This window comes from Oncorhynchus clarkii, chromosome 20 (genome assembly GCF_045791955.1).
Source record: "Oncorhynchus clarkii lewisi isolate Uvic-CL-2024 chromosome 20, UVic_Ocla_1.0, whole genome shotgun sequence".
Classification (NCBI taxonomy): domain Eukaryota; kingdom Metazoa; phylum Chordata; class Actinopteri; order Salmoniformes; family Salmonidae; genus Oncorhynchus; species Oncorhynchus clarkii.
Genome location: NC_092166.1, coordinates 58,565,658 through 58,588,851, shown reverse-complemented (window position 1 = coordinate 58,588,851; position 23,194 = coordinate 58,565,658). Strand labels below are relative to the sequence as shown.

The window sequence follows — 23,194 nt, the reverse complement described above, 5'->3', positions numbered from 1 at the left end:
GTGTTGGTGGCACTGTATTGTCCTCAAAGCGAGCAAAGAAGCTGTTTAGTTTGTCTGGGAGCAAGACTTCGGAGTCTGCGACGGTGGCATGATGTCAGTGACATAGGTAGAGACAGACAGACAGGCAGCGGGAGAGTTTCACGTCTAGTTTTATTTCTCTGTACCACAGAATAACAACTTTTAACAGCTCGCATATCAACAATCAGACAAATCATCACCACAACCTCCTACCTCCCGTCCCTTCCACCCAAATCAAATCAAATCAAATTTATTTATATAGCCCTTCGTACATCAGCTGATATCTCAAAGTGCTGTACAGAAACCCAGCCTAAAACCCCAAACAGCAAGCAATGCAGGTGTAGAAGCACGGTGGCTAGGAAAAACTCCCTAGAAAGGCCAAAACCTAGGAAGAAACCTAGAGAGGAACCAGAACCCCTCCTTATAACAATAAAAGGGTGCACTTTATGAAGTGGGGAAAACATCTAACAAATGCATCCTGATGTACTACTGTGCAATACTCTGACACAATCACATGAAGCCCCCCCCCCCAAAAAAACGGGCTATTTTATAATATTCAGAATAAGAATATAATCACAATAATCATGACAATAATAAGTACAATATAGTTGTAACGGAGTCAGATCTCTATTTCAGATTCAGGCCTCTATGTGACCAACTGGGGTTTGAACCGGTGCCTGTCATCGCTCCACGAGACTGTGTTAGCCCCCCGAGTTAAAGCCACAATGGCAGCACACCGCAGGCATATAGTCCCTCCTAGTCTTTAACAGATCAGCATATTACCGAACAGTTTGTCTCTTAGAGGACTCTTATTTCCTCTCCTCTAATCTATCTCTCCTCTAATCTATCTGTCCTCCAGTCTATCTGTCCTCTAATCTATCTGTCCTCCAGTCTATCTGTCCTCTAATCTATCTGTCCTCCAGTCTATCTGTCCTCTAATCTATCTGTCCTCCAGTCTATCTGTCCTCTAATCTCTGTCCTCCAGTCTATCTGTCCTCCAGTCTATCTGTCCTCTAATCTATCTGTCCTCCAGTCGATCTCTCCTCTAATCTCTCTCCTCTAATCTATCTGTCCTCCAGTCGATCTCTCCTCTAATCTATCTCTCCTCTAATCTATCTCTCCTCTAATCTATCTCTCCTCTAATCTATCTCTCCTCTAATCTCTGTCCTCCAGTCTCTCTCCTCTAATATATCTGTCCTCTAATCTATCTGTCCTCCAATCTATCTCTCCTCCAATCTATCTCTCCTCTAATCTATCTCTCCTCTAATCTATCTCTCCTCTAATCTATCTCTCTTCTAATCTATCTCTCCTCTAATCTATCTGTCCTCCAGTCTATCTCTCCTCCAATCTATCTCTCCTCTAATCTATCTCTCCTCTAATCTATCTGTCCTCCAGTCTATCTCTCCTCCAATCTATCTGTCCTCTAATCTATCTCTCCTCTAATCTATCTGTCCTCTAATCTATCTGTCCTCCAGTCTATATCTCATATAATCTATGTGTCCTCCAGTCTATCTCTCCACTAAACTATCTCTGCTCTCCATCCTCCACCACTCTCTCGTTCCACAGGCTTGTCTTTAGCACATCCTCCATGTATCAGTTTATCACTCAACTTCATTCTTTACTTTCACCTTTATTCTGTGGACCCCATCGCTTTAAATAAACTTTATTCAACTTCACATCGTGTCCCATTCTCTCTCCCTCTCCATGTCGTTCTCATTTTAGATCACTTTTTATCTTTCTGATTGTCATTAAATACTTATTTTACATTCATATATGCATACATATCAACTATATCAACAACGCATATCAACTATACATCAAACAATATTTTTTTACGAAGAGAAACAGAGGTGGTCAAATTATGAAATGGGTGGTGTGATCCAAGAGAGCAATAGTGCCCAAACAAGAAATCAATAAAAGCCTGCAATGCACCATACTAACATCTTCTTAGACGTGACAAAGACCAAAAAACTAAATCACAACAGAATGTGGGAGGATTTATATTCCTGTCGTTTCGTGCCAATCCATGACCTGCAATCTCAGTGCGTGGTGGATCCGGGGCGCCAGACACTGGGTTGCAGACCCAGGTTAGAGGTGCTGAATCTGGGGCGAGGAACTCTGGAGGGCTTGGTGGAGGCGGGGCAAGGTGGGGTGTGGACAAGAGGACTGAGATCAGGGGCACTCTTAAACTGCATGTTACCCTGTTGAGGGGCGTGGGGCTCGGAGGGGTAGGGGTGAGGGTTAGGGACATGGGCAGAGGGGAAGCTAGGGAGCTGAGGGAGGGGGGCGTTGGGGGCTGGAGGAGGAGGGACCCACTGGGGCTGAGGCGGGTAGGGGGTGTTAGAGGGGGATTGGTAGCAGGGAGTGGCTGTGGGCAGAGGGGAAATTATATCAGACCTCCACAGCGGTTCTCCCAGTGTGGTCGCTGACCGTGGGACAATGATCGTAGGGGAGGGGCCTGTGGGAGGTGGCGTGGAGAAGCGCTTGATCTCATACACACGTGGCGTCTTGATGGGCGCGTAGGAGACGCCCATCATGCGCGGCTGCTGTTGATAGGCCTGTGCTTGCTGGGGAGTCCCGCCCCCGTAACTGAAGAGGGAGGAGTTTAGCTGGTAGGGCTGGCGACTCATAAAGTCCAAAGCCTTGATGCCTTGAGCCTTCTGACCCCCAGGAGCGGCTTTATGCCCCGCTGGTCTTGCACCCTGCCCTGCTACCCCAGCCCTCTGGCGCTGGGCCTGGGGAGGGCAGGAGGGGGAGAGGAGGGGGTTGTAGCTGATGGGAGGGGGGGCTCTGCAGCTGGAGGAGTATCTGAATTGAGAGGGGAGGGAGAGGGTGGGAGAGGGCTGGCGGGGGTGGCAGGGAGAGGGTTGGGGTGAGGAGGGGGTGCTCTCCACCACATAGCGATCCATCCTGCTCTGTCTACGGGCGAACAGCTGACCCCCCTTCCCTGCTAACTGGGGTACCTGTGGAGGGCCCTGCGTTTTAGGGGCCACAGGAGGGGGCTTGGGGCCTCTCCGGGCCTGCATGAAGTTACAGGCCTCGGCCCCCAGCCTCAACCAGTCCTCTTCAGGGCCAGACTCACCTCCAGTCTCCACACCTCCCACTCCTCCACTAGGCCCCATGGAGCCGGGACCGGAACCGGGGCGTGGACCCATCCTGGTTGGTGCATCCGGGTTTTGGAGCAGTTCGAGCAGGGCCGGGTTGGGAGACACGTCCTTCTTGTTCTCCACAGACGGACGGAACATTGGCTTCTTGTTGCTGCGACGACGTGCCTCCGCCAGTATGCCTGTTCTGGAGGCGGGGACGGCGATACGCTGCTCACGGGAGGACAGCGAATCAGAGGATGGGGGCTGGGCAGTGGAGGGGGTCGCAGTGGCAACATAGGGGTTGAAGGTCAGGGGAGGAGGGGGTTGGGTCTGAGCAAGGGGGGGTGGGTGAGAGTAAGGTGTGGGATAGGAAGGAGGGAAGGATTGATTAATAGAAGGAGGAGCAGAGAAGGACTGGGCAGCCACAGCAGAGGATGGATAGACTGGGGCGTCAGGAGCAGGGGAGAAAGGTTGTCGAGGAGGAGCAGAGAAGGACTGGGCAGCCACAGCAGAGGATGGATAGACTGGGGCGTCAGGAGCAGGGGAGAAAGGTTGTCGAGGAGGAGCAGAGAAGTGTTGAGTGGGGGCAGGAGGAGGTGGAGAGAAAGGTTGAGGAGCAGTCAAGGAGCAGAAGTGTTGGGTGGGTTGAGGAGGATGATTCGGAAGAGAATAGGGGGCAGAAGAGGGAGAGAAGGTGGCAGTATGGACAGAGGGAGGAATGAAAGGTTGAGAGGGAGTGTAGGTAAGAGAGAAGGGAGCTGAGGCCAGAGAGGGAGGAGATAGAACCGGAGGACGAGGGAGGGCAGTGGGAGGAGAGAGGATGGCTGCAGCAGGTCTAGGGGGGATATAGAGAGAGGTACTGGAGACTGCTCTCCTTGCCTGGGGCCCCCCTGAAGGGCGAGGAGGGGCAATGGTCACCATGGATACCGCAGCGGTGGGTTTGGAAACCATAGTTACGGCAGGAGTGGGCTGGACGGGTCGAAAGATGACAGTGGTGACTGGAGGGCGAGATGGGGCGAGGCCTGAGGTGAAGGGGCATGCCGTGCGGTTATGGATCCCTCCAGGCGGGTTAGGGTTAGGGTTTAGGTCGGGCTGGAGGTTAGGTGTGTGAGAGGGGGGGGTCAGAACCACACTGGCCCGACTCACCCCTACAGGGCCCCCGTTTGACAAACCTGCGGCCGGGGAGGGGTTAGGGGCGGGGTTATAGGCGACATGGGTGACCCTTTTCCTTTGCTGCTCAGACTGCTCCGTCTCTTTCCCCTGATAGGCAATGGAGTCCAGCCCTGGGCTCTGATAGGCTGGGGCATTCGCCACAGAGCCCTGATTGATTGACACATTAATCTCTGGGCTCTGATAAGCCGAGGAATCCAACCCTGAGCTCTGATTGGTTGGTGTTTGGGACCTTGAGTTATATGTGGACGGACAGGCGGAGCTCCTCCTATCCAGCAGGTCCAGGTATCCGCTGTCCCAGGTGGGGTCAAAGGTTCCAGCGAAGCCCTCTTCATCCACCTCTGAACCCGTGGGGAAGGAACTCCCCTCCTCCTCCTCTCCCTCCGTCTCTCCCCCAGTCTCAGCACCCACCTCCCCCTCCGTCTCTCCCCCAGTCTCAGCACCCACCTCCCCCTCCGCGCGGCCGAAACAGGTGAGGGTGAACTTCTTGGCACGCTGGCGTCTCTTCTTGAACATGAGAACTCCTTTGGAGTTGGAGTACGGAGCGTCGGTGAGCAGGGAGGCGATGGAACGACATTTAGTACGAGCCTCTTTCACCTGCCTGTCTACCACACTCTCTCCTCTCTGCAGCTCTGGGAGACACAGGGAGGGATGTGAGGAGGGGGAGAGGAGAGGGAGAGCAAGTAAGAGAGAACAGAGGATTAAATACAGGAGTGTCAATTGGGTATGGCAGTCGCCATATCATAGCTCACCACCAATGATTTAAAACAGGCGATTAAAATCATTCCAATCTCGATTAAAATGCAAATGCAGTTTATAGGTATTTGTTTGTATGTCTGGCTTTATATAGAGCAGAGATCTATAATGAATGATGAGATACTCGTGTCTCCGCCCTAACAATGGGAGTCATTGTCCCAAAGTAAATGCAGTCACTTTTTTGAAGAAATCCCCGTCACTTTGCCGTACCCAAGGTTTAGCTGAAATGATGCCCCTGATTAAATAAGTAACTGAAATGAATAAGAAAGGTCTGGTTAGAATTATGTCTGTGATCAACAGAATGACATCATAGCATCTGGAATGTCACTCAATTCCATGACGACACCATGATAGGTGACACCATCAACAAGTGGGGAGGGGCTCAACCCTGACAGACAGGAGGGCTCAAAGCTCTAAATTCCCCCTCCTCCCCAGTTGAGCAGCGACCTGTTAGACTGTCTGTCAGTATCCACATCCCTGTCTGCAAGGGCGTAACTTTGTGTTACATATTTGGTGGTCAGGGTTAATGGGTTCCGGGGTCAACACCTTTCTAGGGGGGTTCGAGGACATGCCCCCCCCCCAGGAGACTTTTCTTTTTTAAATGGCTGTGAAATGCTTGTTCCTGGTGAATTTAGCAGAGAAAATACAAAACATTCATGATAAGTTGGTCAATATATCCCAATCTCATCGGAAATACCAATAATGTCCGTATTACTTTTGAACTGTAGGTCTAACTCTAAGGCTGTGTTTTCACAGTCTGCCCAATTCAGAGTTTTTTTGCCAATAATTGGGAAAACTATCCAAATGAGTTCAGAGAGTCACCACCGTACCCCTGTAAAAGCCTTGACCGCTTAATGCTTATTTGTGTACCCTTCACCACGCCTGGCATGTCATGTTGTCTGTAGAATGACTGTGAGAAAGTTAGTTCTGGCAACTTTTACTTCAAAATGAATGTCCAGAAATGAGCCTAACGACATATTGGTCGATATTATCAGGCTGCTGTACTGCTGATGCAGCATAGTGTCGATAAATACATAGACTGGAGCATGGGGTTCCCCATCGGTATTTGTGCTAACCATTAACTAGATCAGCACTTACCAAACCTTTTTCAGTCATGGCCCTCCCTTTCATTATGGGGGAACGTCCTTTGCACACCTGTCTGGGCACGCGCATGCACACACACACACACACACACACAGTCTATCGGATTCTCCCCCTTACTTCACCCACCTCACATACGCGCAACAACCTTGTAAAAGGTGTGTGTGTGTGTGTTGTTCTAGGTCGTCAAGAACAACTTACTCATTACTCTTAGCTGTGTGTGTATTATGAGAAAGGGCAGGTCACTTGTCCCCTCAATCAATAGTCTGCCACTATTGTCTCTGTCCAAGAGGTAACCTTGCCTGAAACCTGACTACTTGCATGAGCGCCTCAAACGAATGCCTAGGCTTTAGCTCAGCAGGCTAAAACCGTGCTTGGGATGAAAATCAGTGAGTCCCAACCAACTGCTATAGTTCAGGGTGAGGTAGACAGCTGTGAGACATTCATGTAGTCATCTATGCAGGTCAGACATGCAGTACGTATGTCTAGCTTCATGGGAAGACTGTTGTTTTCACATAAAGTATCCTTGAAACCTTATTTACAGATTCAAATAAATAGGGTATATATATCATTGATCATATAAATAGGGTATATATCATTGATCATATAAATAGGGTATATCTCATTGATCATATAAATAGGGTATATATCATTGATCATATAAATAGGGTATATCTCATTGATCATATAAACAGAGTATATCTCATTGATCATATAAACAGGGTATATCTCATTGATCATATAAATAGGGTATATCTCACTGATCATATAAACAGGGTATATCTCATTGATCATATAAACAGGGTATATCTCATTGATCATATAAATAGGGTATATCTCATTGATCATATACAGTGCCTTGCGAAAGTATTCGGCCCCCTTGAACTTTGCGACCTTTTGCCACATTTCAGGCTTCAAACATAAAGATATAAAACTGTATTTTTTTGTGAAGAATCAACAACAAGTGGGACACAATCATGAAGTGGAACGACATTTATTGGATATTTCAAAATTTTTTAACAAATCAAAAACTGAAAAATTGGGCGTGCAAAATTATTCAGCCCCCTTAAGTTAATACTTTGTAGCGCCACCTTTTGCTGTGATTACAGCTGTAAGTCGCTTGGGGTATGTCTTTATCAGTTTTGCACATCGAGAGACTGACATTTTTTCCCATTCCTCCTTGCAAAACAGCTTGAGCTCAGTGAGGTTGGATGGAGAGCATTTGTGAACAGCAGTTTTCAGTTCTTTCCACAGATTCTCGATTGGATTCAGGTCTGGACTTTGACTTGGCCATTCTAACACCTGGATATGTTTATTTTTGAACCATTCCATTGTAGATTTTGCTTTATGTTTTGGATCATTGTCTTGTTGGAAGACAAATCTCCGTCCCAGGCTCTGGTCTTTTGCAGACTCCATCAGGTTTTCTTCCAGAATGGTCCTGTATTTGGCTCCATCCATCTTCCCATCAATTTTAACCATCTTCCCTGTCCCTGCTGAAGAAAAGCAGGCCCAAACCATGATGCTGCCACCACCATGTTTGACAGTGGGGATGGTGTGTTCAGCTGTGTTGCTTTTACGCCAAACATAACGTTTTGCATTGTTGCCAAAAAGTTCAATTTTGGTTTCATCGGACCAGAGCACCTTCTTCCACATGTTTGGTGTGTCTCCCAGGTGGCTTGTGGCAAACTTTAAACAACACTTTTTATGGATATCTTTAAGAAATGGCTTTCTTCTTGCCACTCTTCCATAAAGGCCAGATTTGTGCAATATACGACTGATTGTTGTCCTATGGACAGAGTCTCCCACCTCAGCTGTAGATCTCTGCAGTTCATCCAGAGTGATCATGGGCCTCTTGGCTGCATCTCTGATCAGTCTTCTCCTTGTATGAGCTGAAAGTTTAGCGGGACGGCCAGGTCTTGGTAGATTTGCAGTGGTCTGATACTCCTTCCATTTCAATATTATCGCTTGCACAGTGCTCCTTGGGATGTTTAAAGCTTGGGAAATCTTTTTGTATCCAAATCCGGCTTTAAACTTCTTCACAACAGTATCTCGGACCTGCCTGGTGTGTTCCTTGTTCTTCATGATGCTCTCTGCGCTTTTAACGGACCTCTGAGACTATCACAGTGCAGGTGCATTTATACGGAGACTTGATTACACACAGGTGGATTGTATTTATCATCATTAGTCATTTAGGTCAACATTGGATCATTCAGAGATCCTAACTGAACTTCTGGAGAGAGTTTGCTGCACTGAAAGTAAAGGGGCTGAATAATTTTGCACGCCCAATTTTTCAGTTTTTGATTTGTTTAAAAAGTTTGAAATATCCAATAAATGTCGTTCCACTTCATGATTGTGTCCCACTTGTTGTTGATTCTTCACAAAAAAATACAGTTTTATATCTTTATGTTAGAAGCCTGAAATGTGGCAAAAGTTTGCAAAGTTCAAGGGGGCCGAATACTTTCGCAAGGCACTGTAAATAGGGTATATCTCATTGATCATATAAATAGGGTATATATCATTGATCATATAAATAGGGTATATCTCATTGATCATATAAATAGGGTATATCTCATTGATCATATAAATAGGGTATATCTCATTGATCATATAAATAGGGTATATCTCATTGATCATATAAATAGGGTATATGTTACGGTGCGTGAATGAGGACCCAAAAGCGAATTAACAAAACAGAGTTACTTTAATGATGAAACACACGTAGGCTCAGATGGACAGCCAGATTCCGACAGGACAGGACAAGGTTAGATGAACAGGCAGATTCCGACAGGACAGGACAAGGTTGCAGGAAACACGACGATAGTCTGGTTCAGGCATGAGTAACACAAACGAGAATCCGACAAAGACAGGAACAAAAACAGAGAGAGATATAGAGGACTAATCAGAGGGAAAAAGGGAACAGGTGGGAAAAGGGGTGACGAGGTAGTTAGGAGGAGACAAGGAACAGCTGGGGGAAAGAGGGGGAGAAAAGGTAACCTAATAACGACCAGCAGAGGGAGACAGGGTGAAGGGAAAGGACAGAAACAAGACACAACATGACAATACATGACAGTACCCCCCCACTCACCGAGCGCCTCCTGGCGCACTCGAGGAGGAAACCTGGCGGCAACGGAGGAAATCATCGATCAGCGCACGGTCCAGCACGTCCCGAGAGGGAACCCAACTCCTCTCCTCAGGACCGTACCCCTCCCAATCTACTAGGTACTGATGACCACGGCCCCGAGGACGCATGTCCAAAATCCTACGGACCCTGTAGATGGGTGCGCCCTCGACAAGGATGGGGGGGGGGGGGGGGAAGACGTGCGGGGGCGCGAAGACCGGGCTTGACACAGGAGACATGGAAGACCGGGTGGACGCGACGAAGATATCGCGGAAGAAGAAGTCGAACTGCGACAGGATTGATGATCTGGGAAATACGGAACGGACCAATGAACCGCGGGGTCAACTTGCGAGAAGCGGTCTTAAGGGGAAGGTTCTGAGTGGAGAGCCAAACTCTCTGACCGCGACAATATCTAGGACTCTTAGTTCTACGCTTATTAGCAGCCCTCACAGTCTGCGCCCTATAACGGCAAAGTGCAGACCTGACCCTCTTCCAGGTGCGCTCGCAACGTTGGACAAAAGCCTGAGCGGAGGGAACGCTGGACTCGGCGAACTGAGATGAGAACAGCGGAGGCTGGTACCCGAGGCTACTCTGAAAAGGAGATAGCCCGGTCGCAGACGAAGGAAGCGAGTTGTGGGCGTATTCTGCCCAGGGGAGCTGTTCTGACCAAGACGCAGGGTTGCGAAAAGAAAGACTGCGTAAGATGCGACCAATAGTCTGATTGGCCCGTTCTGCTTGACCGTTAGACTGGGGGTGAAAGCCGGAAGAGAGACTGACGGAAGCCCCAATCAAACGGCAAAACTCCCTCCAAAATTGAGACGTGAATTGCGGACCTCTGTCCGAAACGACGTCTGACGGAAGGCCATGAATTCTGAAAACATTCTCGATGATGATTTGTGCCGTCTCTTTAGCAGAAGGAAGCTTAGCAAGGGGAATAAAATGAGCCGCCTTAGAGAACCTGTCGACAACCGTAAGAATAACAGTCTTCCCCGCTGACGAAGGCAGTCCGGTGACAAAATCTAAGGCGATGTGAGACCACGGTCGAGAGGGAATGGGAAGCGGCCTGAGACGGCCGGCAGGAGGGGAGTTACCGGACTTAGTCTGCGCGCAGACCGAACAAGCAGCCACGAAGCGACGCGTGTCATGCTCCCGGGTGGGCCACCAAAAACGCTGGCGAATGGAAGCAAGCGTACCCCGAACGCCAGGGTGGCCGGCTAACTTGGCAGAGTGAGCCCACTGAAGAACGGCCAGACGAGTAGGAACGGGAACGAAAAGAAGGTTCCTGGGACAAGCGCGCAGCGACGGAGTTTGAGTGAGTGCTTGCTTTACCTGCCTCTCAATTCCCCAGACAGTCAACCCGACAACACGCCCCTCAGGGAGAATCCCCTCGGGGTCAGTGGAGGCTACTGAAGAACTGAAGAGACGAGATAAAGCATCAGGCTTGGTGTTCTTAGAGCCCGGACGATAAGAAATCACAAACTCGAAACGAGCGAAAAACAGCGCCCAGCGCGCCTGACGCGCATTAAGTCGTTTGGCAGAACGGATGTACTCAAGGTTCCTATGGTCAGTCCAAACGACAAAAGGAACGGTCGCCCCCTCCAACCACTGTCGCCATTCGCCTAGGGCTAAGCGGATGGCGAGCAGTTCGCGGTTTCCCACATCATAGTTACGTTCCGACGGCGACAGGCGATGAGAAAAATACGCGCAAGGGTGGACCTTGTCGTCAGAGAGGGAGCGCTGAGAAAGAATGGCTCCCACGCCCACCTCTGACGCGTCAACCTCGACCACGAACTGTCTAGAGACGTCAGGTGTAACAAGGATAGGAGCGGATGTAAAACGATTCTTGAGGAGATCAAAAGCTCCCTGGGCGGAAACGGACCACTTAAAGCACGTCTTGACAGAAGTAAGGGCTGTGAGAGGAGCTGCCACCTGACCGAAATTACGGATGAAACGACGATAGAAGTTCGCGAAGCCGAGAAAGCGCTGCAGCTCGACGCGTGACTTAGGGACGGGCCAATCAATGACAGCCTGGACCTTAGCGGGATCCATCTTAATGCCTTCAGCGGAAATAACAGAACCGAGAAATGTGACGGAGGAGGCATGAAAAGTGCACTTCTCAGCCTTCACAAAAAGACAATTCTCTAAAAGGCGCTGGAGGACACGTCGAACGTGCTGAACATGAATCTGGAGTGACGGTGAAAAAATCAGGATATCGTCAAGGTAAACGAAAACAAAGATGTTCAGCATGTCTCTCAGGACATCATTGACTAATGCCTGAAAGACAGCTGGAGCGTTAGCGAGGCCGAAAGGAAGAACCCGGTATTCAAAGTGCCCTAACGGAGTGTTAAACGCCGTCTTCCACTCGTCCCCCTCCCTGATGCGCACGAGATGGTAAGCGTTACGAAGGTCCAACTTAGTGAAAAACCTGGCTCCCTGCAGGATCTCGAAGGCTGAAGACATAAGAGGAAGCGGATAACGATTCTTCACTGTTATGTCATTCAGCCCTCGATAATCTATGCAGGGGCGCAGGGACCCGTCCTTCTTCTTAACAAAAAAAAACCCCGCTCCGGCGGGAGAGGAGGAGGGGACTATGGTACCGGCGGCAAGAGCTACAGACAAATAATCTTCGAGAGCCTTACGTTCGGGAGCCGACAGAGAGTATAGTCTACCCCGGGGGGGAGTGGTTCCCGGAAGGAGATCAATACTACAATCATACGACCGGTGTGGAGGAAGAGAGGTGGCCCTGGACCGACTGAACACCGTGCGCAGATCGTGATATTCCTCCGGCACCCCTGTCAAATCACCAGGCTCCTCCTGTGAAGAAGAGACAGAGGAAACAGGAGGGATAGCAGACATTAAACATTTCACATGACAAGAGACGTTCCAGGAGAGGATAGAATTACTAGACCAATTAATAGAAGGATTATGACAAACTAGCCAGGGATGGCCCAAAACAACAGGTGTAAAAGGTGAACGAAAAATTAAAAAAGAAATGGTTTCGCTATGATTACCAGAGACAGTGAGGGTTAAAGGTAGCGTCTCACGCTGAATCCTGGGGAGAGGACTACCATCCAAGGCGAACAAGGCCATGGGCTCCCTTAACTGTCTGAGAGGAATGTCATGTTCCCGAGCCCAGGTCTCGTCCATAAAACAGCCCTCCGCCCCAGAGTCTATTAAGGCACTGCAGGAAGCTGACGAACCGGTCCAGCGTAGATGGACCGACAAGGTAGTGCAGGATCTTGAAGGAGAGACAGGAGTAGTAGCGCTCACCAGTAGCCCTCCGCTTACTGATGAGCTCTGGCTTTTACTGGACATGAAGTGACAAAATGACCAGCAGAACCGCAATAGAGACAGAGGCGGTTGGTGATTCTCCGTTCCCTCTCCTTAGTCGAGATGCGGATACCTCCCAGCTGCATAGGCTCAGCACCCGAGCCGGCAGAGGAAGATGGTAGTGATGCGGAGAGGGGGGCAACGGAGAACGCGAGCTCCTTTCCACGAGCTCGGTGACGAAGATCAACCCGTCGCTCAATGCGAATAGCGAGTTCAATCAAGGAATCCACGCTGGAAGGAACCTCCCGGGAGAGAATCTCATCCTTTACCTCTGCGCGGAGACCCTCCAGAAAACGAGCGAGCAAAGCCGGCTCGTTCCAGCCACTGGAGGCAGCAAGAGTGCGAAACTCAATAGAGTAGTCTGTTATGGATCGATTACCTTGACATAGGGAAGACAGGGCCCTGGAAGCCTCCTCCCCAAAAACAGATCGATCAAAAACCCGTATCATCTCCTCCTTAAAGTCCTGATACTGGTTAGTACACTCAGCCCTTGCCTCCCAGATTGCCGTGCCCCACTCACGAGCCCGTCCAGTAAGGAGAGATATGACGTAGGCGACACGAGCAGTGCTCCTGGAGTAAGTGTTGGGCTGGAGAGAAAACACAATATCACACTGGGTGAGGAACGAGCGGCATTCAGTGGGCTCCCCAGAGTAACACGGCGGGTTATTGATTCTGGGCTCCGGAGATTCGAAAGCCCTGGAAGTGGCCGGTGGATCGAGGCGGAGATGGTGAACCTGTTCTGTGAGGTTGGAGACTTGGGTGGCCAGGGTCTCAACGGCATGTCGAGCAGCAGACAATTCCTGCTCGTGTCTGCCTAGCATCGCTCCCTGGATCTCGACGGCAGAGTGGAGAGGATCCGAAGTCGCTGGGTCCATTCTTGGTCGGATTCTTCTGTTACGGTGCGTGAATGAGGACCCAAAAGCGAATTAACAAAACAGAGTTACTTTAATGATGAAACACACGTAGGCTCAGATGGACAGCCAGATTCCGACAGGACAGGACAAGGTTAGATGAACAGGCAGATTCCGACAGGACAGGACAAGGTTGCAGCAAACACGACGATAGTCTGGTTCAGGCATGAGTAACACAAACGAGAATCCGACAAAGACAGGAACAAAAACAGAGAGAGATATAGAGGACTAATCAGAGGGAAAAAGGGAACAGGTGGGAAAAGGGGTGACGAGGTAGTTAGGAGGAGACAAGGAACAGCTGGGGGAAAGAGGGGGAGAAAAGGTAACCTAATAACGACCAGCAGAGGGAGACAGGGTGAAGGGAAAGGACAGAAACAAGACACAACATGACAATACATGACAGTATATCTCATTGATCATATAAATAGGGTATATCTCATTGATCATATAAATAGGGTATATATCATTGATCATATAAATAGGGTATATATCATTGATCATATAAATAGGGTATATATCATTGATCATATAAATAGGGTATATATCATTGATCATATAAATAGGGTATATCTCATTGATCATGTATGCTGCCCCCTCCCCAATTGCACATTCAGCTGTGTGGATCACTAAATGTGAGGTCAGTTGTGTCCGTGTGTCCATCAACACCAGATGGGAATGCTAGCTGCCCAACTATAAATACTCTGGAAGAGACCAGGGCTTAGAATACCGACTGGAGAGACGAAGGGGCAGAAATAGGAGATGAAAATAGGAGATGAAGGCTTTGATTCATAGGATAGACAGCAACTGGAAATATCTCTTCCTCTCTTCCCTTCAGCCCTCTCTCTCTCTCCCCCCTCCCTCTCTCCCTCCCTCCCTCCCTCCCTCCCTCCCTCCCTCCCTCCCTCCCTCCCTCCCTCCCTCCCTCCCTCCCTCCCTCCCTCCCTCCCTCCCTCCCTCCCTCTCTAACAACCCCCTCCTAGCTGACCACAAGGTGAGAGGCTGAACCTACAGCAGAACAACACCAGAGGGAGTCCTATCACAGCTCAGACACCTTTACGCCCACACACCCGTAACACTCAGACAATCCACAGGCTTCACGGAGACCGTTCAAAGCAGCTGAATTGTTCACGTGTCGGCGGTAGTGTGTATAGTGTGTAGGGTATCTGGTATAGTGCACTCACTGGCTTGCCTGGCCTTGTCCTTGTACGTAGTAGATAGATCATCACTGAGTGGGGTCAGCTGGGCGCCCACCATGGGAACCATCTGTCGGCTGGAGCCCAGCATCATGGCTCCTTTAGCCCGCTCTGGAGACACCAGGGGTGAGCAGGCCAGACCCACACACAACCCTGCCTCCTGGAAACCACTGTCTCCCTCTCCCTCCGCCTCTCTTCCCCCCGTCGGCTCCCCCTGCTCAGGATGTGGGACGTGCTGGGCTGGGTGGGTCCACTCTGGCTGGGACTGGGACTGGGGGGGTTGGTAGACCACCTCCCTGCGTGGTACTCCAGGTTGAAACCCCCCTGTTCCCAATCCTGTTGGTTGCTCCCACTGTTGGATCACACCGTTTCCAAATGTGGGTAGTTGCTCCCAGGGCCCCTGCAGGGAAACCCCTCCATCTGGAGCGCTCTCATACCTGGAGGAAGAGAGAGAGAGGGATTGGATAGGTCAAGCTGTCATAATACAAACCAGGAAACAAGGTTGGGGATGATTATTGTCTCGTACCCGCTCAACTCCGAGGTCTCCTCCTCCTGCTGCTGGCGGCCTGGAGAGCGCGTGTGCGGAGGTGTGCGTCGCTGGCGGCGGTGTGTGTGTGTGTGTGTGTCCGCGTCACTGTCCGTCTCTCCATAGTAGGCCTCGCTGTCAGGGGGGGAGGTGATGGTGAGGCAGGCTGGCCCGTCAGTGGGGGAGAGAACGGGGTGTGTGGGTGTGTGTATGTGTGTAGCTATATGTGTAGGTGTACGACCTGACAGGGCCACAGTGTGGACCCCAGACCTAAACCTGGAGACAGAAAGAAATGGAGAAAGATTGTCAGGCTGTGTGTGTGTGTGTGTGTGTGTGTGTGTGTGTGTGTGTGTGTGTGTGTGTGTGTGTGTGTGTTCATGTATGTATCTGCTTTGTTTATTATATACTTGTATCAGTCTAGTGTATGTGTGTATTTGCTTGCATGTGTGTGCATGCGTGCGTGCGTCTGTGTGTGTGCTCTGACCTCTTGATCCTGAGGTTGAGTGTGTGCCGGTGGGAGTCGATGAGGGTCATGGCCTGGGCGTGGCTGAGCTCGGCACACACACAGTCGCCAATGGCAACCAACTCATCCTCCTCCCTCAGGCCAGCCCTGCATGCCTTACTGCGCCGTCGCACCTGAAACACACACATTAACATATACACACACACACAGCCTCAATCCAGCAGCATGGAATCACATGGGGGGACAACTCAGTTACGAGGTTATGGGGTGTGAGGTCATTATCGCTTCTGGGATATGGGGAGGGGGAGGGGGGGGCTGAAGGGTGGTACAATTTAGGCAATGATGTCATAAACCTATCTTTACTGAAGGGGGGTTGGGGGTGGAAGCAGAGCTCTATAGACATGGAGAGAGAGAGAGAGCGAGAGAGAGCGAGCGAGAGAGCGAGAGAGAGCGAGAGAGAGCGAGAGAGAGCGAGAGAGTGAGAGAAAGAGAGAGAGAATGAAGGGGTGAATAGAGGTGGAGAGAAAGGGGAAGAAGGAGAGAGAGAAATGAGGAGGATAGAGCGAGCTGGTTAAGAGAGATACAGGGAGAGAGATGGGGTGTGGAAAGAAAGGGGGAGAGAGAAAGAGAGAGGGAGGGAAAGAAAGAGCAGGTGACAGACGACAGATAGCAGAGACATGTCATGCTAAACAGCCGAATATCTAAGGGATTCAAACCCTCTCAAAAAAACTGCTGTTCTCAAAGACTCTCAAACCAACCACACACAAGCACCTGTTGAGCACAGTCTCTACACACAAAATCTGGTACTACACAGACCCTCCAATAAGACACCTCTACCCCATTGACAAACACACACACACACACACACCCAGCCACTGTGGGAAAACACAGTGAAAGAGGGGGTATTAGACAGATTCCCCCCCCCCCCCCCCCCCCCCTTTCCATACACACATTGCAGGCCCTGGGCAGAGGGCAAGCATCACATTCACCATGTGTTCCCCATACACCCCAAAATAAACCCCAGCAGAGGAACCAGCCACATGTCTAGACGGACCCACGGAGCAGCTAACCAGGGATGTAGCCTTTTAACACACTTTATATGGTGAATGATGTCAACCTACTTTTCAAATGAGCCTGGTTAGCATTTACCTTACTCACCGCCTTTCACCTCTACCGGTCAACAACACCAGACAGAGTGTGTGTGTGTGTGTGTGTGTGTGTATGTGGAGGGCAGACGTGCCTCAGATAAGCCCAGCTAGGAGTAGAGAGGTCCGTAGGATCAGAATAGCTCATTTAAGAGGAGCTGGAGCAGGCCATGGAAAAAAAGGCCTCTCTCTCTCTCTCACACACACACACACAACTACAGATAAAACTGGAGGTGACCTTGGCAACAGAACAGTGGTTAGCTGCTCATCAGGACCTTGTTTAGCTGAAAGGTGTGATGGAGAAAAAGCCTGCATTTCCTGCATCTCTCCCATGGGGAGGGTTGGCCACCCCTGGTTTATAGAATAGAATAAAGTAGAACCCAGTACGAACATCTATGCCAAGCAGAGTCAGTTCATGGCCCATCTTTTCACAATATATTTTCTGGTTAGATTAAATGCATTCTGCTCTGTCAACACCAATGTGTCTGTGTGTGTGTGTGTGTGTGTGTGTGTGTGTGTGTGTGTGTGTGTGTGTGTGTGTGTGTGTGTGTGTGTGTGTGTTTCTGTGTGTCCACTTAAGAGAGCATGCCCTCAATTCCTGTGCTCGTGTCTTGCTAGCACACGACACCGACAGAGATAATTCCGATCACACACCATCTCAAACACACACACACACATTAATACATAGAGATGAAACACACTTAAACACCAAGAAAGTTCATAGAGCATGTGTCCATCAGGGTCAGCCCATGACCCACGGTGCCTAAAATCCAATCACCATGACAAGCAAACAGACTCTGTTATTTAGGAAGGGTTGCACAGCTAAGTCATGAATATAACGACTCCATACAGAACTTGCCCAGCAGCTCAACGTGCTTTACATTACATGGGAGGGGAAGGGGGAACTTGTCGGCTTCTACCAATGTGTAGCACCCACCTGGCTGATGCCCCAGCAGTCATTTTTGTGCCAGAGGGTTCAGTTATCGTACCAGTCATGACCAGGCAGGCAGCGCAGGACACAGAGGAGGGCAGAACTCTGACGGCCTGAGCCCGCCATCAATATACACCTGCTGTTCCCTAGCCCTCTCCTGCAACTGTTACTCCATGATCTGCCCCCCCCCCCCCCCCCGTGCTCCACTCTTTTCCACACATACTCATTCTACAGCCCACAGCCCACCGTACAACAGACACACAGCCTGTTGTTCCACCTACCCCACTCTACCCCACACACAAGTCGTACCTTGGACACCTGCAGTGGTGTTTGATGCTCAACTCCTCCTTGCAGTCTGAAGCCCCATGGAGCCCCTCCTGAGAGAGTGACCACCACCTCCTCTGCTACCATCACGACTTAGTAACACACACACACGCTGAGTCACACTGCACACAGGGAGTATGTCTCTCTGGTTCTTCCGACTGCTCTGTGTATTTGCAGTCTCTCTGGTCTGACATAGTTCCTCTGTGACCCAGCCCACTCCACCCAGAGATGGGGGGGGGGGGGGGGTTGAAAGGGAAAGGGTTAGAGAGAAAGAGAGAGAGCGAGAGCGAGAGAGAGAGAGAGAGAGAGAGAGAGGGAGGAACTGGTTTCCGTCTGCTAACAGTGGAATGCTGTGTCGACTGTCAGGGGGGGCACAGGGTGTGTGTGTGTGTGTGTCTGTGTGTGTGTGTGTGTGTGTATGTGTGTGTGTGTGTGTGTGTGTGTGTGTGTGTGTGTGTGTGTGTGTGTGTGTGTGTGTGTGTGTGTTTTATATCCACCACACTTGTCATGTCACTCTGCAGGATGCTGATAGATCCTCCCAAAATAACCCCCTGACCCCATCACACATACTGCCCCGACCCCCAAACCAGCCCTCTCCGAGGCTTTGTGTCCAACTGCCCTGAGTGAAGAGGACAGAGTGAGGTTGGAAAGGAGAGGGTGAGGGGTATTTTAAGAGCAGAACATAGGTCTACATATCGTGATCCACATTCACAGTGAGCTAAGGCCCGCCTGTCATAGCGGGTCAGTGTTGCTAGGGGGTGCTATTACACTGCTGTTATGATAACACCAGAGATTTGTGTCTGAAGCATACCAGTTTTGGTAATAACAGTAGCCTACTGATCATATTTTTTTACCGTGACGTCAGCAACTCGTGGCCACATTAAACTGGCCACACGTTTTTCGGATTTAAAAACCTGGGGTCAAATGCTATGTGATTAACCAGGTTTCCATCCAACATTTTTATGCGAGTATATGCATGTCGGATGAAACGAATGTAATGACAGGCCAGGCCTGATGGAAACAGAAAAATGTTCAGTAAACTTTCAAAATGTCGACAAAACAAAATACGCTAGACAAGGTGGAATTTTTTTGTGTCGGTAAAACGAATTATGCGAGAAATGTCGGTGGATATAATAACAATCATATCGAATTCAACTTGGAGTGACACGATGACGTGTGGTCCTCGCACTACGACTTGTCAGGAAATCATGCTGATTATGATGAACTTCACAGGGCGGTGAAAGTGAACGTTGATAAGCTTGATGCTCCTTTCCAATAAATATCGAGGGTCTTATTCTGGTGACATGATCATCGATGCTGGGCTGCCGTTTGACAAATAAAAATAATCTCATCATGGAGATTATACCGTACTATGTAATCTGCGCGCTGTTGGCTAGAGCGCACGTGCCAATACCTGAGTGGGCACACATTTTTTTGTAGGAAAACCATCAATAGAGTTGAAAATCCGATGGAAAAACAAATTAACTTGTATTTTGTATTTAACTGCAAAATGTATTTTAATGTGCACCTCGTATTCACGCACAGTCATTAATCTGCAACAAGTCAATTTGATGGAAACATCTCTGTGGGAAAATGCGCATATTGTTTTAATGCGGAGTTTAGAATATTCGCATGAAAATCTGTAAATACAAATCAATATTTTTTGCATTGCGTTCCTTTCATGTCTCATCTGGTGTTCATGAAATAGAATTTGATTTTTTGCATCAAATCCCAACGGTATATTGGAATAGGATTTTTGCCCCCCACCCCACCCCACCCCACCCCAGTTGTATCATTGGAATGTGATTTTTTTTTTTAACTAGTCAACAATGTGCTTTAGGACCATGCGGCCGCCTCAGAGCGACCGGGTAGGCTGTTTGGAGTGATTATCTGACTGGATAAATAATAATAATAATGTCCCTCCCACTTCTAAAACCAAAGTTGCACCAATGTATTTGAAGGCCAGTCATATTAGACTACATAACAGCCATGCATTTTAAAAACGTGAACAATTTAACTAGTGTATCTTTATATTACTATCTACTTTACAAATATTAGGTCTTCCTCTTTAGACTTCCCTTATAATATCATGTTAAAATATCACACGTGACAGCTTTAGAGAGTTCACATACTGCAATTGTTCTATTCTTTTGTGATGAAATCACTTAGATTCTCTGTTTGATTGCGCAATATCTAGAATAGGATACTACACACTTTTTGCTTAGTGGAACTGGCAGTGATCCAAATGTATTGCAGTAGTAACACTCTATTAGGCTCATTACTTTATTTGATCATATTTAATTTTTCAGTTTTTTATTCATTCCATATACTAACTTCTACATGCGAACAACAACTTACAGACTCACACAATCAGTGACTACATCTAATCTACCCAGACCCACATGCTCACACCCCCATCCCTAGTGCCTGCATTATTGTTTGCCACTTGGCCTTAAATTGTATACATGTATTTTTCTCGGTCGCTCATGCTATTTCAATAATAAACTATTTGATTTTTACACTGTGTTAGTAATGACGGATTGATTAATTTCCACGTCTTTGGTCCCCCCAAAAATAAAGAGAATCGTCCTCATATTTATGCCATGTCTTGAAATATGCAGACAAACAGATTGAAAGTATACCGATAAAAATATGAACACAACAATTCCTAAGATTTTACTAAGTTACAGTTCATATGAGGAAATCAGTCAATTGAAATAAATTCATTAGGAATCTGTGGATTTCACATGACTGGGAATACAGAATGCATTTTTTTGGTCACAGATAGGCCTACCTTAAAAGAAAAGTAGGGGCATGGATCAAGAAACCAGTCAGTATCTGGTGTGACCACCATTTGCCTCATCCAGTGCGATACATCTCCTTCGCATAGGGTTGATCAGGCTGTTGATTGCGGCCTGTGAAATGTTGTCCGACTCCTCTTCAATGACTGTGCAAAGTTGCTGGATATTGGCGGGAACTGGAACACGCTGTCGTACACGTCGATCCAGAGCATCCCAAACATGCTCAATGGGTGGCATGTCTGGTGAGTATACAGGCCATGGAACAACAGGGACATTTTCAGCTTGCAGGAATTGTGTACAGATCTTGCAACATGGGGCAGTGCATTATCATGCTGAAACATGAGGTGATGGCGGCGGATGAATTGCAGGATCTAGTCATGGTATCTCTGTGCATTCAAACTGCCATCGATAAAATGCAATTGTGTTCGTTGTCTGCACCTTATGCCTGCCCATACCATAACCCCACTGCCACCATATGGCACTCTGTTCACAACGTTGACATCAGCAAACCGCTCGCTGCTTTCCTTCCTCCATCAGGCTCATTCTTGATCTACACAAGCAATAAGAGCACATGTTTGATTCTACAGTCAAAACCAGGTAAAATAAAAATCTACTTTAGCTGGGGAGCAGCAATTTTCTCTGTGGTCAAAGGGCACTTATCGTTACCGTCCTGTGCAGTTCCTCTAGTAATGTGACAGAGGGCAGTGCAGGTCAGATGAGGAGTGGATTGTCTTGCACTGCCACTCTCTCCGCCACACCTCCATTAGGAGAATTGGGTTAAGGTTAGGAAAAGAGTTAGGGCTAGCTAAAATGTAAAATAAATTGTCCCTGAAGCGACTCAAACATGTCTAGCTACAACCAGGCCTGCCCTGAGAACAGCAGTGGTAGAAAAAGTACCCAATTGTCATTTGAGTAAAAGTAAAGATACCTCAACAGAAAATGACTCAAGTAAAAGCGAAAGTCACCCAGTAAAATCTTACTTGAGTAAAATGTCTAAAGTATTTGGTTTTAAATATCCTTAAGTATCAAAAGTAAATGTAATTGCTCAAATATACTTAAGCATCAAAAGTAAAGTATAAATAATTTCAAATTCCTTATATTAAGCGAACCAGGTGGCACCATTTTCATGTTTTTTTTATATTTATATATGGATAGCCAGGGGGCACGCTCCAACACTCAGACAAACGAAGCACCTGTTTAGTGAGTCTGCCAGATCAGAGGCAGTAGGGATGACCAGGGTAGTAGTACTTTAAAGTATTTCGTACTTAAGTACTTTACACCACTGGAGAACAGTCTTGCTTTCCACTAATGTGATTCTGAGCTCATCACTCTTGGTCCTCAGCAGATGTCTGTCCATCATACTCATTTAGCACCATGTCCAGAATTGTTGTGTGTTATTACATACAGCTGGAAAGAACTTTTGGATATCAGAGCGGCGCGTAACTCAACAGCACTTCGAACCAGGAATATGACTTTCCCGAAATGGATCCTTTGTTTGTACCCCCCAGGGCAATTGAACTTATTACAGAGGCTGCTCCAAAACACTGGCGGCGGAGAAGAGGTATTCGGAGTGGACTTCTAGTCCAACTCAGGAGGTGTGAACACCATCCACCGCTTCCAAGCATATTACTTGCAAATGTTCAGTCTCTGAATAATAAAGTAGACGAGCTCAAGGCGAAGATCTCCTTCCAGAGAGACATCTGGGATTGTAACATACTCTGTTTCACGGAAACATGGCTCTCTCTGGATATACTGTCCCCGTCCATACAGCCATCTGGGTTCTCAGTACATCGCACAGACAGTAATAAAGAACTCTCTGGGAAGAAGAAAGGAGGGAGTGTATGTTTCATGAACTACTCATGGTGTGATTGTGATAACATACAGAAACTCAATTCCTTTTTTTTCACCCGACCTAAAATACCTCACAATCAAATGCCGACCGTATTACCTCCCAATAGAATACTCTTTGGTTATAGTCACAGCCATGTACAGTGCCTTGCGAAAGTATTCGGCCCCCTTGAACTTTGCGACCTTTTGCCACATTTCAGGCTTCAAACATAAAGATATAAAACTGTATTTTTTTGTGAAGAATCAACAACAAGTGGGACACAATCATGAAGTGGAACGACATTTATTGGATATTTCAAACTTTTTTAACAAATCAAAAACTGAAAAATTGGGCGTGCAAAATTATTCAGCCCCTTTACTTTCAGTGCAGCAAACTCTCTCAAGAAGTTCAGTGAGGATCTCTGAATGATCCAATGTTGACCTAAATGACTAATGATGATAAATACAATCCACCTGTGTGTAATCAAGTCTCC

At 48.3% G+C, this 23,194-nt stretch overlaps 1 protein-coding gene across 1 annotated transcript; it reads right to left on the bottom strand.

Annotated features, from left to right (window-relative positions):
- Positions 1–131: 131 nt before the first annotated feature.
- Positions 132–18,296, bottom strand: LOC139376598 (synaptopodin 2-like protein). Its single transcript, XM_071119375.1, has 5 exons — positions 18,058–18,296; positions 15,694–15,845; positions 15,210–15,485; positions 14,672–15,120; positions 132–4,906 (listed from the first exon to the last, which is right to left on the bottom strand). The coding sequence occupies exons 1-5, from the start codon at positions 18,157–18,159 to the stop codon at positions 2,058–2,060; spliced, it is 3,828 nt and encodes a 1,275-aa protein (XP_070975476.1). The 5' UTR covers positions 18,160–18,296; the 3' UTR covers positions 132–2,057.
- Between the last annotated feature and the right edge of the window lie 4,898 nt (positions 18,297–23,194).

Coding starts and splice junctions, on each gene's coding strand:
- LOC139376598 (XM_071119375.1), bottom strand. CDS start 18,159: ATGGTAGCAGAGGAGGTGGTGGTCACTCTCTCAGGAGGGGCTCCATGG. Junction 15,846..18,057: donor CACCACTGCAGGTGTCCAAG/GTACGACTTGTG, acceptor TGTGTGTTTCAG/GTGCGACGGCGCAGTAAGGC. Junction 15,486..15,693: donor CTCAACCTCAGGATCAAGAG/GTCAGAGCACAC, acceptor TTCTGTCTCCAG/GTTTAGGTCTGGGGTCCACA.